General features: G+C 51.2%; 7 protein-coding genes across 7 annotated transcripts; 3 read left to right on the top strand and 4 right to left on the bottom strand.

The window, feature by feature from the left end:
- Positions 1-40: 40 nt before the first annotated feature.
- TERG_03116 (uncharacterized protein) lies at positions 41-1,338 on the bottom strand (the record flags this gene model as incomplete). The annotated part of the gene is made up of 5 exons (XM_003236018.1): positions 41-673; positions 729-788; positions 842-1,010; positions 1,070-1,205; positions 1,320-1,338. 5 exons carry the CDS (start codon positions 1,336-1,338, stop codon positions 41-43), a joined length of 1,017 nt encoding a protein of 338 aa, XP_003236066.1.
- Positions 1,339-2,069: 731 nt separating this feature from the next.
- On the top strand, positions 2,070-2,648 carry TERG_03115 (uncharacterized protein; the record flags this gene model as incomplete). Its single annotated transcript, XM_003236017.1, has 1 exon — positions 2,070-2,648. One exon carries the CDS (start codon positions 2,070-2,072, stop codon positions 2,646-2,648), a length of 579 nt encoding a protein of 192 aa, XP_003236065.1.
- A 208-nt stretch (positions 2,649-2,856) lies between these two features.
- TERG_03114 (T-complex protein 1 subunit gamma) lies at positions 2,857-4,817 on the bottom strand (the record flags this gene model as incomplete). Its single annotated transcript, XM_003236016.1, has 6 exons — positions 2,857-2,943; positions 3,019-3,656; positions 3,719-4,309; positions 4,373-4,581; positions 4,653-4,719; positions 4,793-4,817. 6 exons carry the CDS (start codon positions 4,815-4,817, stop codon positions 2,857-2,859), a joined length of 1,617 nt encoding a protein of 538 aa, XP_003236064.1.
- Positions 4,818-6,162: 1,345 nt separating this feature from the next.
- Positions 6,163-8,141, bottom strand: TERG_03113 (uncharacterized protein; the record flags this gene model as incomplete). Its single annotated transcript, XM_003236015.2, has 4 exons — positions 6,163-7,015; positions 7,073-7,702; positions 7,769-7,849; positions 7,912-8,141. The coding sequence occupies 4 exons, from the start codon at positions 8,139-8,141 to the stop codon at positions 6,481-6,483; spliced, it is 1,476 nt and encodes a 491-aa protein (XP_003236063.1). The 3' UTR covers positions 6,163-6,480.
- A 446-nt stretch (positions 8,142-8,587) lies between these two features.
- On the top strand, positions 8,588-10,163 carry TERG_03112 (uncharacterized protein; the record flags this gene model as incomplete). The annotated part of the gene is made up of 2 exons (XM_003236014.1): positions 8,588-8,761; positions 8,829-10,163. The coding sequence occupies 2 exons, from the start codon at positions 8,588-8,590 to the stop codon at positions 10,161-10,163; spliced, it is 1,509 nt and encodes a 502-aa protein (XP_003236062.1).
- Positions 10,164-11,125: 962 nt separating this feature from the next.
- TERG_03111 (uncharacterized protein) lies at positions 11,126-13,413 on the top strand (the record flags this gene model as incomplete). The annotated part of the gene is made up of 2 exons (XM_047748026.1): positions 11,126-12,300; positions 12,360-13,413. The coding sequence occupies exons 1-2, from the start codon at positions 11,360-11,362 to the stop codon at positions 13,411-13,413; spliced, it is 1,995 nt and encodes a 664-aa protein (XP_047604000.1). The 5' UTR covers positions 11,126-11,359.
- Positions 13,414-14,533: 1,120 nt separating this feature from the next.
- Positions 14,534-17,607, bottom strand: TERG_03110 (uncharacterized protein; the record flags this gene model as incomplete). The annotated part of the gene is made up of 2 exons (XM_003236012.2): positions 14,534-17,465; positions 17,570-17,607. The coding sequence occupies 2 exons, from the start codon at positions 17,605-17,607 to the stop codon at positions 14,534-14,536; spliced, it is 2,970 nt and encodes a 989-aa protein (XP_003236060.2).
- Between the last annotated feature and the right edge of the window lie 1,752 nt (positions 17,608-19,359).

Raw genomic sequence — 19,359 nt, 5'->3', positions numbered from 1 at the left:
AAGTAGAAATGAGAGGAGGGGACGCCTGATGCGGGGCTTCTTAGGTAGCAGCAGCTTTTGTGCGTGACACTCTTCCGCTCGCTCGACGGGCTGGTGCATCCTTGTCAGCCGCCTTTTTCTGTGCCTTTGCAGCTGGCTTCTTCTCTTTCTTCTCTTTTGCTTCTTCTTCTTTCGTATCTTTCTTCTGCTTGGTCTCTTTCTTCTCCTTCTCCTTGGTATCCTTCTTCACGGCGTTTTTCTCTTTGGTGTCTTTGGTATCATCTTTCTTCGCCTTCGCCTTCGTCTCCTTCGCCTCTTCCTTCTCCTTCGCTTTTCCCTTAGCATTCTCCTTGGGCTTCTTTTCCTCCTTTTCCTTCTTCTCTTTGGCAGCAGTAGTCTTCTTCTCCTTGGCGCCCTTGGCCCTGGACCCCTTAGGCTTCTTTTCCTCGGCTTCCTTGTCTTTGGCTTCTTCCTCTACCTCGGGTTCTTTGCTGACCTGTGGTTTGGCCTTGTCTGCCTTGGTCTTCTTTGCATCAGCTTTAGCACTGGTTTTGGTCTTTTTAGTGGCCGGCTCCTCGGCCTCGTCAGCCTCATCGGCCTTCCTCTTGCCTTTTTGTTGCTTGGGTGCCTTTTTGGTCTTGCCACTCTTCTTTTTATCATCCTCGTCCTCGTCCTCGTCTTCATCCTTCTGATTCTAGTTCAGAGTAAGTATATATATCTAGATAAGTGTGGGACATAATGATACCTACCTTCTTCTTGGACGCTCTCACTCGAAACCCGACCTTTCCAGGCCGGTTCATCTCCACATCCTATAATAATAGGTCATTAAGAAGAAAATTTATACGGCGAATGACGAACATACACCCTTCCAGTCCTCATCGTCGACATGGCCTTGTTCGACGGCATCGGCGACTTTCTTCTGGCTGTCGGCTGGGATCTCGTCGTAGCCATCCAGAAGCGTCATGTCACGGTCTCCATTCTCATCAACGATTTCCTGGATACTCGCAATTTGCCTTGGAGTCACACATCCCCTAGTGTCGAATCAGTATCCGCGCGAGGGCCAAACACGACAGTAGATAGCACAACTTACCAGTGCTTCCACGCCCAGCTTTGGAACTGCTCGGTGTCAACGAATGTGCCTAGTCTCAGCTCTCCCTTAAGGATCTTTTCCCTTTTCTCCTGGCATTCCTTATTCTTGCAGCCAGCCCTGCCAGTACTGGCCAGCTCTAGTCGTGATTCGATGTTAGCATAGCTCTTGCAGGTCGCGTCACGGCGCGTCGTATTCAACTTGAGAACAAGCAGCTCAAGAATCAAGAAAGTAACGGTATAAATCTACTCACCAATACGATAGGTTGGCATACTGATCTACCAGTCTGAGCGCACAATACAAGTGCAAGCCGTGATGATGTCAAGCGTGAGAAGTTGCAAGAGTGCGATGTTGCTTTCTTTCGTGGTCTGCGACCAACATTTAGGGCTCGACGGATGTATAGCAGCAACCCTTGCGATTATTACGCACGCTCGCCTATTCAATATCTGGTATTTGCACGCATGAACAAGGCTTCATTTAGATTATTTGATACTTAGGATTGTTCAATATAGCATCGGCTGCTTGTGGGAATACGCCTGTGATGTTTGCTCTGCAGTAGAAGGTTAATACACCATAACTACGCATCTCTGTTGCTCCCAAGGAAGCCTGCAAATAACTTCATGGTATTTAGTCCGCATTCTACGTGATTTCACTATCAAACTTATCTTGATCTGATTCACTTCATGTTTAATCAAAATATTCAATATACAGTCTGCGTACGGATATTTTGTTAAAATATATCATGTGACCGGGAATTTGGTCATTGAAGTCGTTGAAAAGGAAGAAGAAAATGATTCGACTTCAACTTCAACGGCCTTCAGCTTTCTTCGACGACGCAGGACGAGACAGGCAGTATACGTGGAGGATAACGAGCCATTTCAAATATCCATTTGTTAAGGCGAATTTACGATACACCCGGGCATACACACATACAACAAAAAAGAAGGCGTAGGAGATACCAAACTCATAGCCTACCAAACGACTACCTTTGGGCATCACCACGATGTCAGAGCCGATTCCGGAATCCATTCCCACAAGTCAAGACCCCCAAAGCAAACGCCCCACGAAACGGCGGGCCCTTACACCCCTCTCAGAGCAAGCACATGAGATAAAAACGCTGTTTAAAGACCCCTCAAAAGAAATCAGGTTACCGGAACCATCGAAACCAAAGACCCTTGCTCCACCGCCGGAAATAATAGCTAATGTCCAGGGATCCTCCGCGGGAGCTGGGTCGGGAGAGTTCCATGTCTACAAGGCTAGTAGGAGGCGAGAGTATGAACGGATAAAGCTTATGGAGGAGGAGCTAAAGAAGGAGAAAGACGAGATCGAGTTCAATAAAGCGAGGGAAGAAGCTAGGCGGAAGGATGAAGAGAAGACTGAGAAGAATAGGAGGAAAAGAGAGAAGAGGAAGAAAGGGAAGGGGAAGAAGGGAAAGAGTGGTGATGATGAGGACGGAGGAAACAATGCTACTGATGCGGCTGTCAAGGGACGTGCTACGAATGAGGGTGCTGCGCCAGAGACTAAGGAGGACGGACATGAGAACGGTGAAGTCCCTGGCGTTATTATACATGATGAGGATTGATATGCGGGTCTAAACGGGTGATGCTGTACTATAAAGAGATGATATGATACCCAGGCGAATCTCAGTTTTTTGATATGACACGGCCATGCACATGCATGCGGCCAATTGATTTCTCTATTCTGTTTAAATTTTTTCCTTGCATTATGTATTGATGGCGGTTTTATGTGCCTGATCGACATATCCCAATCATGAAAATACTCCAGACCGTCTACTCTTCACCGCCTCCCATGTTAGCAGCTTGGTTTAGGGATTTAGCGCTGCAGATGTCATCAACACGCAGTAGCAGGCATGCAGACTAACAGAAAAGAAATGTACGTTAGCAACCTATGTAAAAACTAGGGAAAATGGGAAGAAAAGTAAAAAAATATACCTCAATGGCAGTCTTGACGCTCTGCAGTTTGACGGCTTCGGGCTCCCATACGCCATACTCCTTCATATCAACAAGCTTTCCGGTATCACCGTCGATACCCCAAGTGCTGCGGCCTTCGACATGCTTGGCTCTCAAAGCAGTGAGGACCTGGATTGGGTTGGCTCCAGAGTTCTGGACTAGAGTTCGCGGTATGACCTCCATTGCATCGGCGACGGCCTTGTACGGCCATTGCTGGACACCTTCGACCGACTTGGCTAGGTTAGCAAGCTTGACGGAGACGGCCATCTCAGTGGCACCTCCACCAGGGGATAGGCGAGGATGGTAAATAACGTTTCTGGCCACGGACATGGCATCTTGAAGATTTCGCTCGACCTCGTTAAGGATATCCTTGGATGGACCTCTGAGGATGATGCTGCAGGCCTTCGGGTTCTTGCACTTTCTGAGGAACGAGAAGTATTCATCACCGATCTTTTCAATCTCGAAGATGCCGCACTGGGTTCCAATATCGGATTCCTGTAGGTCGTCGACACGGTTGACGATGGTAGCACCAGTAGCACGGGCAATGCGATTGTTGTCCATCTTTCGCACACGTCGAAGGGCAGTGATATTCTGCTTAACTAGGAAATGTTGCGCCAGATCTAGGAGAAGTTAGTCAAGTCAAAGCCGGGGTCAATCCAATTACAGAGGTAGAATATCATACCGGAGACACCCTTCTCAGTGATGACCAAATCAGGCTTAAGAGCAATGATGGCATCACACATGCGCTTGACCTGCTCTTCTTCGATCTGTAGAATCTTATTCCAATCGTCCTCTTTGCTGACTTCAATGTTGGTCTGGGATTCTCCCTTCTTATACTCCAAAGGACAGTCAAGAAGGATGATTCTTGGGTTTTCTATCCTTCGTCGCATCTTGGGATGGGTGATATCCTTATTGATAATGACACCATCTATGACCTCACTGTCTTCGATCTGGCCGCCGGGAATTTTCTCGACACGCGCATATCGTTTAATATCAACTTCTTTCCTGCCGCTGCCGTTATCAAGAGATACGGTTCGCACTGCCTTCAGAGCTAGGCCGCACATGAGTTCTGACCAGCGAGAGACGAATTTAGTTCCGATCGACGACTGTATCAGACTGTACATGGCCTTGTCATCATCCACTTCGACTGGAAGGGATATTTCCTCGATTATGGCAAGAGCGTCGGAAAGGGCTCGCTTGAAGGCAGAGATTATGAGAACAGGGTGGATGTTGCGTTCGAGCTGGGGGAGCGCATGCGCCAGAATTTCTCCGGCTACAAAGAGTACAGTAGTTAGTACAGCCCTAGGACATAACAGATACACTAAAAAGGACATACCAAGCACAATAACAGTCGTAGTTCCATCACCAACTTCTTCATCTTGCGTCCGGCTCAGCTCTATCATGCTCTTTGCGGCGGGGTGAGCAACTTCAATCTCTCGAAGGATTGCATGGCCATCATTGGTCAAAACAATTCCGCCCATGGGATCAAGAAGCATCTTAAGCATGGCTTTCGGGCCCAGACATGATCGGATAATATCGGCAACACTACATATTCCCCCCTTTCGTTTAGTAACCATATCATCTTGTATAGAGGGGTTCGTGGCAGGCTTCCTCACGTTTTGGCAGCTGCGATATTTGACATCTGTGCCTTTCGGCCAATCTGTCTCCCTTCATTCTGGGTATCTGAAGCCTGATATTAGCAATGGTACGAGAGAAGGTAGGCTGCAGGCAGAAGCCCGGGAGTGTTTGGACCTACTCATAACAACCACAGGGGCCTGCATCTTGGGCAACGGGGAGCTCGATTATAAAAGAATAACAGTATAAAGGGAGTCCCAGGCGGAACGAATTAAGAAAAATAAACAGGATCGGCCACAAGACACCTCCCACGGCGTAGTTATCTAGACGTGCTGGAGCTTTCTTCTTGGTCTTCCTGTTCGTCTTCTCTGATATCAACTTTCGACTTTCGCTTTTTGCATAGAAAAGCTTCATGTGGGAGAGATCCCGCACTAGACCCAAAGAAGACTAGCGCATTCTACTCCAGCTCAACCAAGTCGATATCATTTTGATTCTTTGCTAGCTAATGACAGGAATGCGTCTTACAACGGGATATTATATTTATGTTTTTAATATTATAATTATTATTATATATATAATAAAAGGCCCAATATGCTCATCCTCATGCGCTCGAGTTCGGCCTTTAGGTTGAAAAATGGTTAGAATAACTCCCAGGTTTCGTGGACGTGAGAGGGCTAACTTACTGCTCGACCTCTTTTGAGGTCACTATTGACCCCTCCTGGAAAGGGGTCAACATTGGATGAGCTGATACATCCATCGTGGCCCTGTGTCATTCCGATAATGATTTCCTTGACATTATTCCATGGCCGGCTCGTCCTTCAGGTGAGGGACGAAGGACGAGCCGGCACACAATCACCTCCGAGGTTGTCCTCGGAGGGAGTGGCCAAAGGCACCACCTATTATCCAGGTAGATATATCCGTTATTCCTTTATTAAATGGCACTTGGTCTTTCTATTATCTTGACTTGTTAGTTGCGCGGTAATGCTATGAGGAAAACGCGAATATACGTACCTTTTCCCCCGTGGTAGGGGACCCATGCCCTCGGGTGGAAGTATGTGTTTTATATTAATTCTTCCGATCTTGTCGGTTTTCTGGAATCTCGGAGTTCGGCTGGAACGCCGGGAGGGCACACCATTGTAGGTGGCCCCCCGGCACCTCTCGTGATACGAGAGGTGATGCCCTTATTTCACCTCCAAAATTGGAGGTGATATCGATTTTTTCGATACCCAATATGATAGAATTTGGAATACCAAGTTTTCCAACAAACTCTGGACATAGGAAAACCTGAGAAAGGGTGGTATCTATCTCCACCCTCCCCTTAGCCCGGCTAGTGTTTGGCCCGAGGTAAGGGGGGCCAAGGGGAGGGTAACGTCTGCAAATCGCTTCCCCTAATGGGGAGCGATATATTATTGTCGGTTATATTAATACCGAATACCGATATCGATACCCTTTATTCGCTTGTCTGATGAACAAGCGGGTTAGCAGCGTCAAACATGGCTTCGAAGGGCGCGCTTCTTACCTGCCGTGCATTTCATATGGCGGCAACAGCAGAGAATAATCCTGCTAGACAGGATATATACATAAGACAGTATACATATATGTCTGGTGAATAGGAGTATATATAAAGGAGTGTGGTTTCATTTGTGTAAAGAGTTGTTTGTTATGAACAGGAAGAAAAGAGAGAGAAGAAGAAGAAGGAGAAAGAAAAGAAGGACAAGAAGGAGAAGAAGGGGCTTTTATAAGGACATCCCACCTGAGGACGGGCGTCAAAACAAACATGCACACTATTCCAAACAGGGACGCTCGGCGGCGACAACAGGCTGTGAATGCCCAAAGGGGAAGGACACCTCTATATCAGATGGCCATCTCTTACTGTGCACGAGGCCTGTATAATCCTCTTCCACAGAAAGACTCACGACCCCTTTTTTCGCTCAATTTCGCCTTCAGCCACTCGGACCTGTTTTTGCAGAGATGCTGCGGGTCCAGCGGTGCGTGAGCACCGTATTCACCGTATCCTATGGTATGGCCAATTCCTGTGGTATTGAACTTATTTTTTTTACACTGCCGTGCGATGGAGGCACGCTCAAGCTCGTCCTCAATTGCTCTGAACTCTTTGTTCGTGGTTCCCCAGGTGCCATAGCCTATGGCGAGGCCAAACTGGGCCCCCAAGTCCTCGAGCATCATTATCGCATCGGTGGGGTCGCAGTTCCTCCCGCTCCAGAGACTACGGGGTTTATATCCGCCAATTGGGATGCATGCAAGATCTATATGGGGGCGTATGTCTCCGATGATCTTGCACAACTCCCGGGGGCAGCGGTTATTAGTGTACGGACGTTTTGCGACTCTCGTAAAGAGGGGATCCGCGCCGGGCGGGACATCTTCTGGAGTTCGGTATCCAGTTGCCCTGGTTAGTGGAATGTTAGCATGTGTATAGTTACCATTGAGAATACGAGGTGCATACCCGCAGAAATAGACATTGCACATTCCCGTCTGTATCAGCCATGCAGCCCAGAGCCCCTTTGCCCTGCTCCCCGGGCCCATAGGGCTTTCGTACTGGCAGGGAAGACACCATATAGTGGCTTCCATCTCTTTGTTTCTGTAGCGTCCAATATCCGCAATCGGAGTGGTGTCCGATGCATTGGCGTATGGCAGGGCCTGAAAGTCCACCTTCTCATACCAGTCAAACTCGGTCACTGTATCGATACCATTCTCTCTGAACCAGTCTGCGCATCCTCTCGGGACCATAAACCGACAGAAGGGATGAATCTTATGGATCTTTTTTATCGTGCGATAAGAAAAGTGCTGAGGGTGGCTGTTAGAAATCAAGACGATGTCGACAAAGGGGATATCCTCGAGCTTGCACGGCGGTGGATTGAGACGGTGTTCCTTCACTCCTCGATACACACATGTATCTTCAAAGACGGGGTCACAAAGGACAGTGAGACCATTCATGTAGAATTCCATGTAGACACACGAGTGTCCCATCCAGGTTGCGTAGATGTCATTATATCTCCTCGTCCACCGAAAGTTGGGAAAGGTAACATCCACTGCGGGGCTTTGGAACAGGCGCTTGACTCTTTCATGGAGTCTCCTAAACTGAAAGTTAGCTATCCTTCAATGACAACTGGGATGGTTATTCTTGTCATATTTTTCTTACTGTAAGTGTGCCTTCATGGTTTTTCTTTCCCTCTCGTCATTCTGTTCCATACGCCTTTGGAAAAGTTCTGAGCCTAGTGGCCTATTTATTTATTAGCCCGACTAAATCCATAATATAGAGCTATCCAAAGATAGAATACATACTCCCAACTATTTACGAATGCCTCAGTATCAGTGGTTGTATGAAGCTCATCTTTCTGGGGGCAATGATACTTGACCAAAGTAGCTTTATAGCAGTAGGAGTCGGTCGGTTCCCCTAATTCGGCAAGTTGCATATCGTGTTTCTTCTTAATGTCCACGCAGGCCTGGATTTTATCTTTGACCCTCTTGAATGCTGAGGAGGGCCTAACTTGAAGGTCAGTCTGAGATGACATCTTTGTCATGCGTATTAATATCAAGTTCTACTTGGTATAGTTCTAGAGTAAGGGGTAACGTCTGATTTACGGTCTGAGATGGTTAGAGATTAGAATCATTTCAGTATTTCAAGGAAAGGATCCCTCTTCATATATTACAGCACTACTGAGGTAAGTCGAAGCCGTCATATCTAATTCCAATGACTGTCAAACACCGTCATTTTATGTCGTTGACGGTACTCGACAAGTCAATGACATCAGTTTAAGTAAACATTCAAGATTACATCATCAACCTTATTTAAGCCTCACGGCATTACTATTATCCGTCATTGATAAAGTTAAATTACATAAGCAGAGTTAAGGCAGCGACGGATATCAAAAAAAAAAAAGCGAGCTTCGATCCGGAGTCTGGATAACAAGAAAACTTCTCACGACATGAGATAGGCTAGAGCTGTACGGGTACACCTATGTTGGGAAAAGATGCTGCGGCAATTGCCTCCAGGTCAATGGAACCGAATGGGGCGGCTGCTGACCCGGCAAGTTCTGTGGCAGCAGCTAAGCTGAACTTGACAGCAGGAAATGCCATCCAGACGGATAAAGGGTTGTTTGCACAGCTTTCCGATAACCCCTTTTTCACAGCTGTAAGTGGCGTAGAGGTTGAATCCTGGCTAACATACATACTAATATTCTTTTTTGTTCAATTGATAGGGATTTGGATTAGCAGGTTTAGGAGCAGGCCTCACACTTGCGCAGCGTGGAATCCGACATGGGGCTATACTTTTGCGCAGACGGATGTTGGTTGACGTGGAGATTAGCATAAAGGACGACTCCTACCCGTGGTTTTTGAACTGGATGACGCTCTATCAACGCTCGCAGCTTACGAATCAAGCTGCTCGAGGGCAGACGCAGACATCCTTTATGGACTCACTGCTGAACAAGCTTACACCCGGTATGCGTCACCTGTCCATACAAACCGAGAAGATCGAACACGCAAACGGGGCGATGCACACGCACTTCGCCCTCATACCGGGACCGGGAAAACATATTCTCAGATACAAGAACGCATTCATCTTCGTAAATCGCGTCCGAGAAGCCAAGTCACGGGACCTGCAGACTGGGCGCCCATGGGAGACTGTGACACTTACCACGCTATACTCGCAACGGCATATCTTCGAAGACTTGTTCAAAGAAGCACACGAGTACGCGGTGAAGACGCATGAAGGAAAGACTGTTATCTACAATTCCTGGGGAGCAGAGTGGCGCCAATTTGGTCAGCCTCGGCGCAAGAGACCATTGAGCTCGGTCATCTTGGATGCAGGAGTCAAGGAACGAATCGTGGCCGACGTAAAGGACTTTTTCTCAAGTGGAGCATGGTACCACGATCGTGGTATTCCTTACAGGCGAGGCTACCTGCTCCACGGCCCCCCGGGTACCGGCAAGAGCTCTTTCATCCAAGCGCTGGCTGGAGAACTAGACTACGATATCGCAGTCCTCAATCTTAGTGAGAGAGGCCTGACGGACGATCGATTGAATCACCTGCTTACCATCATCCCGGCACGGACCCTGGTCCTACTTGAAGACGTGGATGCGGCCTTTAGCTCACGGCGCGTACAGTCCGATGATGATGGATACCGGGGTGCGAATGTCACCTTCTCCGGTTTACTCAATGCGCTCGACGGGGTTGCTAGTGCCGAGGAACGAATTATTTTCCTCACCACTAACCACGTCGACAGGCTGGATGAAGCTCTAGTGCGGCCCGGCCGAGTGGACATGACCGTTCGTCTTGGCGAAGCCACCAGATACCAAGTGTCTCAGCTCTGGGATAGATTCTACGGCGAGCTCGACGAGTCAAGCGCGTATAAGAAGGCGTTCCTTGACCGGCTCACGGCGCTTGGTATTATTGAGGACGAAGATGGCCAGAAGCGAGACCGGGCTATGGGAACTAGCGCCGCCGCTCTCCAAGGCCTGTTCCTATATAACAAGGGAAACATGGATGGCGCTATCTCGATGATAGAGGGCCTGGTCAACCGTGACGCTGCATAGAAGCTCTCCCTTCACGTGTACCATACTAGAAACTAGAAATATATATACTCAGTACGACCCCCCCCCCCCCCCCCCCCGTGCCACACCTCCGCACCGCATGAACAAATCCAGGACCCCATGGCCCTGCGGGCGGTTACGCACCCAGCCTCCCTCCTACGGGCCACACCAACCATGCCCTGAAGAAACGAAATCACACCCCAGGTGATGATGCCTGTGGTCCTCTTTTGCTTCCTTGCAACCGCCAGGCCCCAGGGGGACCCCTGCTCACGTGATAAGCCTAATTTTGATTCCCGTTCCTAACTAAGTGGGTTCTTTCCCTTTTGGCTCTTCAAAGCCTCAATATAAAAAAGCAAAACATCCGACCGCATGTTGCTCTCGACAACGACGACAGGAGGTTCGCCGGGGCGAGGTGCTATAATTACGACTCCAATAAGAAGACGTGAAGGGCTCTGTTTGCTTGTTAGAAGGGCTACACTAGTTCTTCTAGTGCCCTCCAAGCACCGCATTGGTCGCGCCGATCCCCTGTCCTCTCCAAGCGCCTGGTTCGTGACGGGATGCAGGGGGCCCCCGCCAATCGATGGACTGGTCACATCTTCTGCACCACACCCGGCCAATAAGTACGGCGGCTACCCATCCCGTCTCTGTGCAGAGCGAATCGGAAGATGCCAATCTTGACAACCCAGTACATATCTGGAAAGGTTTCATGCACGGTGATTCAGCCGATCCATCGATTCCTCCCTGAAATGGACATCCTCGCTAACACAGGAAGAATGCAACAAGATTCTTCCAGACAGAGACTTTGATGTGTGGCGTGGGGAAACAAAATAAGGGACTGGTGGGAATTTTTCATGGTGTGGTGCTAAAAAGGCCCAGCGGTAAACCGTCGCACCGCCTTCGTCGATCGTTCTGGTTGGCCATATCCCGTCATCCGGGGGCTCATTTTTGTGCCCTGTACGATAGATAATATGTGATCCGCCGTTTTCACAATGCGGGGGCTCACTTTTTTCTTCCTTCTTCTTCTCTTTCATAGCTGAAAGAGAGAGAAACTGCTTTGTTTCTCCCGTCCCTGATTTTCCCTGTTTCTTTTGCTCACCGAAAATCCTGCTAAATGTGCTTCGTGCATCGCATACCCGGCCAGTATTCCTGTTAACTGACGTCCGTTGGCCTGACCGTCTTTTATTATTATTACACATCAGATGCCTGATTCCCTCGAGGGACAATTCCAATTGTCTCCCGCCATGCAGTCCTCGAACAAAACCGGGCAGAACAGCATCAACAGAAGCAGCGGCAACGGCAACATCAATGCTTCTATGCGTGCACACCGCCCTCGAAGGACAAAATCTCCTCGGATGTCTCCTGTTCTCGAGGATACAAAGGTTGGCGGTCAAACTGAAGCTGTGATTCTGCGGATAATCGAAGACACAAATAGTATTATACCATCTCAACAGGCCCATACGGAGCCAAACTATACAAATAACACGGCGTCCAGAGAAGATAAAATTTTTGTCTTTCCACAGCCTCACAGAAGGGTATCTCCGTCGCCATCATCCATGTCGAGATCAAGCATGCCAAAGTCGGTAGACAACCAGTCACCGCCACCAGTCCCGCAGCTGAATGGGAACTCTCAGCATAAGTTTGCTGTCTTTCCTCCTCCCCGGTCATCTACCCCGAACAGATCTAAGTCGACAACATCCTCATCACGTAAAAGGGCGAAGACTGCCAGTTCTACAAACTCCCAGAGCGATTCAACCCCTGGAGGATGGTCATCACCTTCGACTTCGGAGGGCGAACCGCGTGATGTTGGCAATTCTCCAGGACAAGACAACTCGTCACCTCTTCCTCCACCTCCGCCACCTCTGATGAGATCTATATTTCCTCGATATGATCCTGACCTGCCTCTGAATCAACAGAGATATTACCCGAATGCAGGATCACCTAGAAGTAGTTCGGACCAAGCACCATCACGAGTAGACTATGGATCTCTTTCTCCTCCATCTACTTCTGCATGCCCTAGTTCATTTACATCCACCGACGGGCCCATGATCGCTTCAGTGGAATCCCTTGAAAAGCTATGGAATGCCACGTGTGGTGAAAGCCCTGGATCTGATGCTGGCACTTTTCACCTGAACATCCGAAGGTAGGCGTCTTCCGTTTTTCTTTCATGAGCTATCCAACCCAGAACTAACAACGACATAGGATTGATTCGTTCACATATAATATTGGTGCTGGATCTGTGGCTTTCTACACACTGAAGACTGACACAATTAGTGATTTTGAACTTCACAAGACTCACCCAACCAAACCGAACACCAAATCCCCAATAGTAACCCTTAACCTTGACCACATCCAAAACCGCAGCAGCACCACCATTCCCATTTTCCCGAAACTGGCTGAGATTTTAGCAAGGGAGCAGTCATTAGAATTGGCAAGACAAAATAAACTAACCCCTGTACAAGCCATGGAAGCCGAGAGTGCTGCAGTGAGCCAGGTGAAAGCAAAGGAGACTTGCGTTTTTGAGTGGCAGGATGCCCAAACACGGTATAAACTACACTACCAGGCGATGATGAACTCCTCGCCATCTACTCCCGGAAGCCGCCCTCAATCAGCCCGGTCAAGCGTGCGTACAAGTCTTCTTAATGCATCGGTATCGAACTCACTACCTCCATTCGGCGGCCCATCATATGGCCCTACCGTCGTCGTGTCAGCTCCTAACAGCGGGTCGTCCTCAAGGGGGACTGATACACCGTTGGCAGCCGTGGATTTAGAGCACATGACTCTTACTATCTTTTCAAACGATATTCTTTCGGCAGTCCCATCCCTGCATAGCATTGATACCCTGGTCGCAGCTATTTCCAACGAAACCACCAAGCAGGTGCTCGAGAGCATCGACATCTATGCCCCCAAGCTAGAGGAATTCCCAGACCCGTACCGGCCTCCAACACCAAGCCCAGCCTCCGTTCTTGCAAACCATACCCCGACCAATAGCAATGGCAGTGCTAACGAGCATTCCAATCCCATGTCAACATCCACCTCCACTCCCAATAACAAGCCCGCTTGTATTGAGGCAGAACGTCGATACTTTACACCAACCGGCAAACAAATCTTCACGACTCAAGCTGAGCGCGAAGAATACGAACGAGAAGCGGAGTTGATGGCGCAGATTAGGCGAAAACAAAGGGAATCGAAAGGAACCAGTCGGTATCATCCTGGAAATGGCCTTGGAAAAGACGGCCTGAAGTCGAGGAGATAGACCTTGAAGCCGGTATCGGCAGATCCTCCAATGCAGTCAAGCAGCAGCAGCGGCAGCAGCAGCGGGGAGATGGTGGACGTGGCATCACGCCAACAACAAAACAGCAGCAGCAGCAGAAAAAGAAACGGAAGCCCGCTCTGGTGGTTGAGGAGATTGACGTTGAGCGGTACGGACGGTATGCGGATGGGACACCGCGTGCCGGGGAGAAGTTACCTGGACCGACCCGGGCTGCGCTGCGGGCGTTATTCTGGTTCTTTTCAATTATAATGTGGTGTCTTACTGCTTGTGTGAAGGGCGTGGCCTGGGCGCTTGTTAGTCTCACGCAGTGTGTAAGTGGTAAGAAGGGTTAGTTGAATGGCTTTTTTTTTTTTAAAAAAAAAAAAAAAAGAAAGGAGGTTTAAATGAACGGTGTACCGGGGGCAGGGCATGATTAAAACGAGGTGTTTCTCAGCGGATGGTTTATAGACTTCTTTTTCAACGAGTATCTTTTGTCTAAACATATAGACTTTTAACGGCTGACGGCTACTTTGAATGATATGATTTTATTCAACGATTCAATTAATTGCTGGTTTATTTATATAGGAGGAGGTTTGCTATTTTCATCTGATGCTAACATACACTCTGGCTCAGTTAGAGTGCCGCAGCCAGTGTGGGTTTTTGTTTTAGTGGTTCTATTTACTTATACCTAGGAAGTCTAGTCTATAGGTGAGCGGACGTAGGTAGTTCTATGGATACATGCAGTAGGTATGTATAAAAAACGGAGCTTTTTGGCAGGCAGGCAGGCAAAGCAGCAGGCAAAGCAGCAGCAGGCTGTAGGACGGACACATAAAAGAGATATAGCACGGCTAAGGCGAAGTCGACGAAGGCTGATGGATGCGGGACAGTAAACGAGAAGAATAACGCCGATACCATGATGGTCATCAATCAAGAGAGGAATATGTATGCATATGCAAGAAGTGAAAAAGAGGGTATGTAAGTATGTAGGTATCCAAGCCAGGGCTGGAGACAAAGAGGTAGCCGGTAGAAGCGAATAGGACAAACGGGAGTCAAAAAAAAAAAAAAAAAAAAAAAAAGAGGAATCGGACAGAAACGATTGACGAGAATGATGGAAATATCGGATTCACTGTTTGAAGCTTTTGAAACTCCTCCATGCGCTGGGGGAAGAGTTGTTGGCACCCGTACCCGGTCTTCCGCCGGGATCGGTCTTGAACTTCCTTGGTCCAGCCAATTGAGATAACCGATCCTTGCCCTCTCTGATAGCGGCTCTTCGAGCCTGGCGTAAGGTCTCCACGCGAGCCTGTGACAGTTTGAAGCGGCGAGCGAAGCAGTCCATCATGAGCTCGTTGGGGTCGATCATGCGCTTGGGAGCGGTCTGGACGACCTGGAAGATCTCCATGGGATCGCCGAGGGAGACGATTTGTTTCTGGTTCATGCGGAAGATGGAGAGGGCAACGCGGAAGAAGGTACGGGATCCCTCGTAGAATAACACGTCCCAGACGCGTAGGGTTGTTTCGAAGGGCAGAGTGCTGATGAACATGGACATGAGCCAGTTTGTGAGACCCAGGGTGATATCCGGCAGCCGGGTGGCGGTACTTAGGTTTGGGGGTTTTGATCTGGAGGTTGTAGGGGCGGTGCTGACGACCTTTGTGTAGACGGACGGGAGGGATTCCTTGAGGGCGACCATGAGGATCCAGAGGTCTGCGTTGGCGCCTTCGAGGCTGATTTCGTGAGTTCCCGGGAAGAAGGAGGAGGTGATGATGTGGAGGAGCCAGAAGGCCTTTTCCTCGGGCAGGAAGAGGATGAGGAATCCGGCGATGAAGTTGAGCGACTGGGTATATCCGATATTAGAATTATGTAGGGAAAATGCATATAGTACACGGCGAAGAGACTGGATGATGGGGGTGTCTGGCGAAGAGGAGCTGTGTTTGAGATTGCTGCTGCCGCTGCCACTAGAGGCGCCGTCCTCGGAGGAATCTGGCTTGTAGTGGACGTTGTCTGGGAACGTTCGATGGAGATCCCGCTCAATGTGTTCCTTGTCGTCGTTCATGGGGCTGCGGAGGGCGGTCTCGACGAGGCGTCTGTACAGGCCCGGGTTGCGCCGTATGTAGTCGTATCCGCCGGCGTACCAGAACCAGGCCGCTCCACGGCACTCTGGCGGGATGCCCTTGCGGATGTACTTCTTCAGCTTTGCAGACCGGAGGGGGAACGTCGTGGGCACTGCCTCATCGATGCCGCTCGCCTTGAGCAGCGCATACCACTTCTCGCTCCGGATCTTCTGGTATTCGGCATAGGATTGATACCAGGAGTCGTACTGCTCAACGGTCACGTGGGTGGTTGCTTTTCGAAAGCCATATTGGTCCCGGGTCTTGGTCGGCTTGAGCAGCGGCGGCGGCTCAGAGCTGATGGAGATGTCGATGAGGGGTGGTTGTAGCTGCTTCTGTGGGAGCTGCATGTCTGATGAAGTCGTAGTAGTAGTAGTAGTAGTAGTAGCAGCAGGAGGAGGAGGAGGAGGGGGAGAGGCAGAGGGCGAAGGGAGAGCTGTCTGGGGCCGCGGTGAAGGGCTTTTATCACCAGCAGACTGGCTAGGAGCAAAGTTGAAGTTGAAGTCGAAGTCGGCGGAGTTGAAGTTGCCCGGCGTCAGTGACTCTGGCTCGGGGGTGTCTGGGGGCGTGCTGGCGGGTTTAGTAGTAGTATAAGTATCCTCGCTGGCATCGGTGCTGAGCAGGGCCCGGACGAGAGCAGCGGACTTCCTCTTTGTAGGCGAGCTGGGAGCCGGGTCGTCAGCGAAGCCGTCCAGGTACATGTCTATGGCATCGTCGACGCTCATATCGCCATAGCCGAGTGTACCCTGGTCCGCCTGGCTCTGCTGCTGCTGGTGCAACTGGTGGTCTCCGTGTTTCCCCCCCTGGGCCTCCTCTTCTGAGATCTTGGGCGACAGCTCCGTGGTCGAGCTGGTCTTGGTGACGACGCTGCTCCTCTCCGTGCCGCTGGTCTGCTCCACGCTGGAGGCCACGGTCATGGCGGACTGCAGGCTGGTCCGCGCGGGCGGCGGGATATCAAAGTGCAGCTCCGGCGTGTAGTAGCGGTGGTGGTTTGGCCGACTTGGCGAGAGGGCGATGGGAGACGATCTGGGGGAGGGCTTGTCCGCCTGAAACGGCGAGTAGCTCTTCTGCCGGACATTGGGCATGGATGGAGACGGCTTCAGTCGCGGCTGGGGCGAGTAGGGCCGCTGGTAGAAGCGCTGCTGGTGATGATGCTGCTGCTGCTGCTGCTGGTGGTATGGCTGCTGGTGGTATGGCTGGAGCTGTCCTCCTGAGGCCGAACCTGAAGCTGGAGCTGTAGCAGCAGGCGAGCCGCTGCGAGACCAGACATGGTCCGCCCCGTCTGCGGGCTGTAGCTGCGTAGGAGACTCCGTGAACGAGGCCGCATAGGAGGCCTTCCGCAGGGCAGCTGGCGGGCGATTCTGGCGATGCTGGTGCTGGTGCTGGTGCTGGTGCTGGTGCTGGTGCTGGAGGTGTCGGGGGGGTCGAAGGCGCTGGCGGACGGGAGGGGAGGACGAGGCAGCCTTCCGCACGGCGGGAGCCAGCGACGGCGAGGACGCAGAGGAAGCCGACGACGCTGGAGAAGGGGATGGAGAAGGAGATGGAGATGCCGCCGCCGCCTGGCTAGCCGTGCGGGTGTCTGCAGAGGGCCTCCCGGAGCCACGCTGTGTGATCATGGCCACACCAGAGACAGCGGCGCCGCTGGGACATTGGTTCGATCTGGCCGCGAAGGATGCGAGCGAGGGAGCGAGAGAGTCGGTCAGCGGCGTCTGAGTCTGAGTCTGAGTCTGAGTCTGAGTCTGAATCTGAGTCTGAGTCTGGGGCTGCAACGGGAGCGAGTGTCGAGGCCGCCGTCCATGGCCGGCTGGAGGGAGAAAGACGCAGCCAGGAGGTTGTTTCGTTTTGGCGATAGTTGACGGCGACGGCGACGGTGGAGGCGCAAGGAGGCCGCCGGTGGGAATTTTCTGGAGCAAGGAAGCACCCGCAGCAGAAACGAGCAGCAGCCCTGGACTAGCAGAGGAGCAGCAGGCGAGGATGGAGATTCAGACGGCCGGCTTGAGGCAGAGAAGAGGCGCGGGCGCTGGTGAGCCTTGGTCGGCGGCTCAGCGAGAGACCAGAAGCGCCTCGTATTTGGCATCTCGAGCATCGGCATCGCGGCTGGCGGACACGAGAGCAAGACGAAGATATATATATAAAGAAATACAGAGAGATGAGGACGGGAATGGGATGGTCTACGGTGTTGCTGCGGCATCTGGGGAGGAGGGAGTGGCTGCTGGTTCTTTGATATAGAGCCAACAAACACCCTCCCCCGGCCATCCGCCATAAATAGCCAGCCATTGATGGAGACGCTTGGGATTGATTATGCAGGAGGGCCGTCGCTACGCCTGCTGGCCGCTGCTCGGTGGCTCAGACGAGGGTGCTGGTCGCCGGCAGGCAGAGATGGGCAGTCCGCATACACTCACACGGCAGACAGCAGCGCCAGAGAGCATGGGATCGTGCATAAAGAAGACGCAGAGGCTACACGGGGATGTTACAGGGCGGCCGGCAGGGAGCAGGACAGGCTGGTTACTCCGTCCGCCCTGTCGTACGCGGCGTGCTGGCTGCCGGTGCTGCCTGGGAGGACGATGACTCCATCTCAACCTCCGCCAGACCAGGAGACATCACGATAGACCGGGAGACATCACGATAGACTAGGGCAACGATAGACTAGGGCAACACGGAATAGACATGAGTGAGCGGCGGTTGATATTAGTGTCTTCAGACCATGCAGGCCCGCGTGCGGTGCAGACGGAGGCCTACCAAATATAACAATTGATAATGGCAGTCTCTGCAGCCTCACGACGGCGACGGCAGCGTCTGATACAGCTCGAACAGCAAAGGAAGAGCATGCAGCAGCTTCTTATGCATTGCTTACATGCGTTACAGCCTGAAATCGCCGAACCAGAGCAAAAAAGCAGGCCTATCAACTATCAACTTTGCTGAAGCCAACCCCTAGTTTCAACCCTTGGCCCGCCGGAACCCAATATCAACGCCTGTTTCTCTCGCCACGAATATACCGTGAGAGATTCATGATGCTCGTCTACAGAGTATGTATGCACTGGCTCTCGGTATGGGCCGACACCATCTCTGACTAAGGACGGCTCGACGGTGATCCAGGAGGCCAGCGGAGGGAGGGATTGGCATCTACCCCATGCTCCCCGACTACGAGGCCTACGTATGCACCCATCTATGTTATGAGCTGTCGCTCGTAATATGATGCCGCGGGAACTCGATGGACACTGCAGAGTACTGGACTGACCGATTCTGTCTGCTGGACAAGCGGTTTCACGATTCTCGCACCCTCTGCGCTTGTGGAAGGCAAAGGAGACTCCCTCCTCGTCTTCCTCCTCTTCTCCTTGGACAATGGCTCCTCGACGGGTCCGCTTAGCATGCTCCACCGGCTCAGCACAAGAGGAGGGCTGTTTCACCGTTTATGCCTGTTGGCCATCATCGTCATGGCTGCCACCGCAATGTATCTTGGTCTGATGTACCAAGAGTATCAGTTTGCGGTAGCTGGTACTCCGGCCCCAGGCACATCCACTGCGCTGCCAGCCATGTACCGGTGACCAAGGCCTGTCTGTTCTTCCAGCAAGCTTCTTTCTGTCCTACTGGGCTCGCTCACATGCGAACACCCCCAGCGTCACAGATAGACATTTCCCTTTCGACTTTTATATGATAATACTTAGGACGATCGGAATCATCCTCCAGGGACCCGGTTCGCAGACAAGCAGCATCGCCGGCCAGCCTTCTAGGGCTTTTCTTTTCTTTTCCTCCGCCTCTTCCTCTCTTCGCTTCCGCGAGGCTTCTTCTTCTTCTTCCTCCTCTTCTTCTCTTCTCGTCTCGCTCATTTTTGCCCCCTCCCCGG

The sequence above is a fragment of the Trichophyton rubrum genome (assembly GCF_000151425.1).
Source record: "Trichophyton rubrum CBS 118892 genomic scaffold supercont2.3, whole genome shotgun sequence".
NCBI lineage: Eukaryota > Fungi > Ascomycota > Eurotiomycetes > Onygenales > Arthrodermataceae > Trichophyton > Trichophyton rubrum.
The sequence above is the reverse complement of the archived record's forward strand: the minus strand, read 5'-3'. Positions and strand labels throughout refer to the sequence as shown.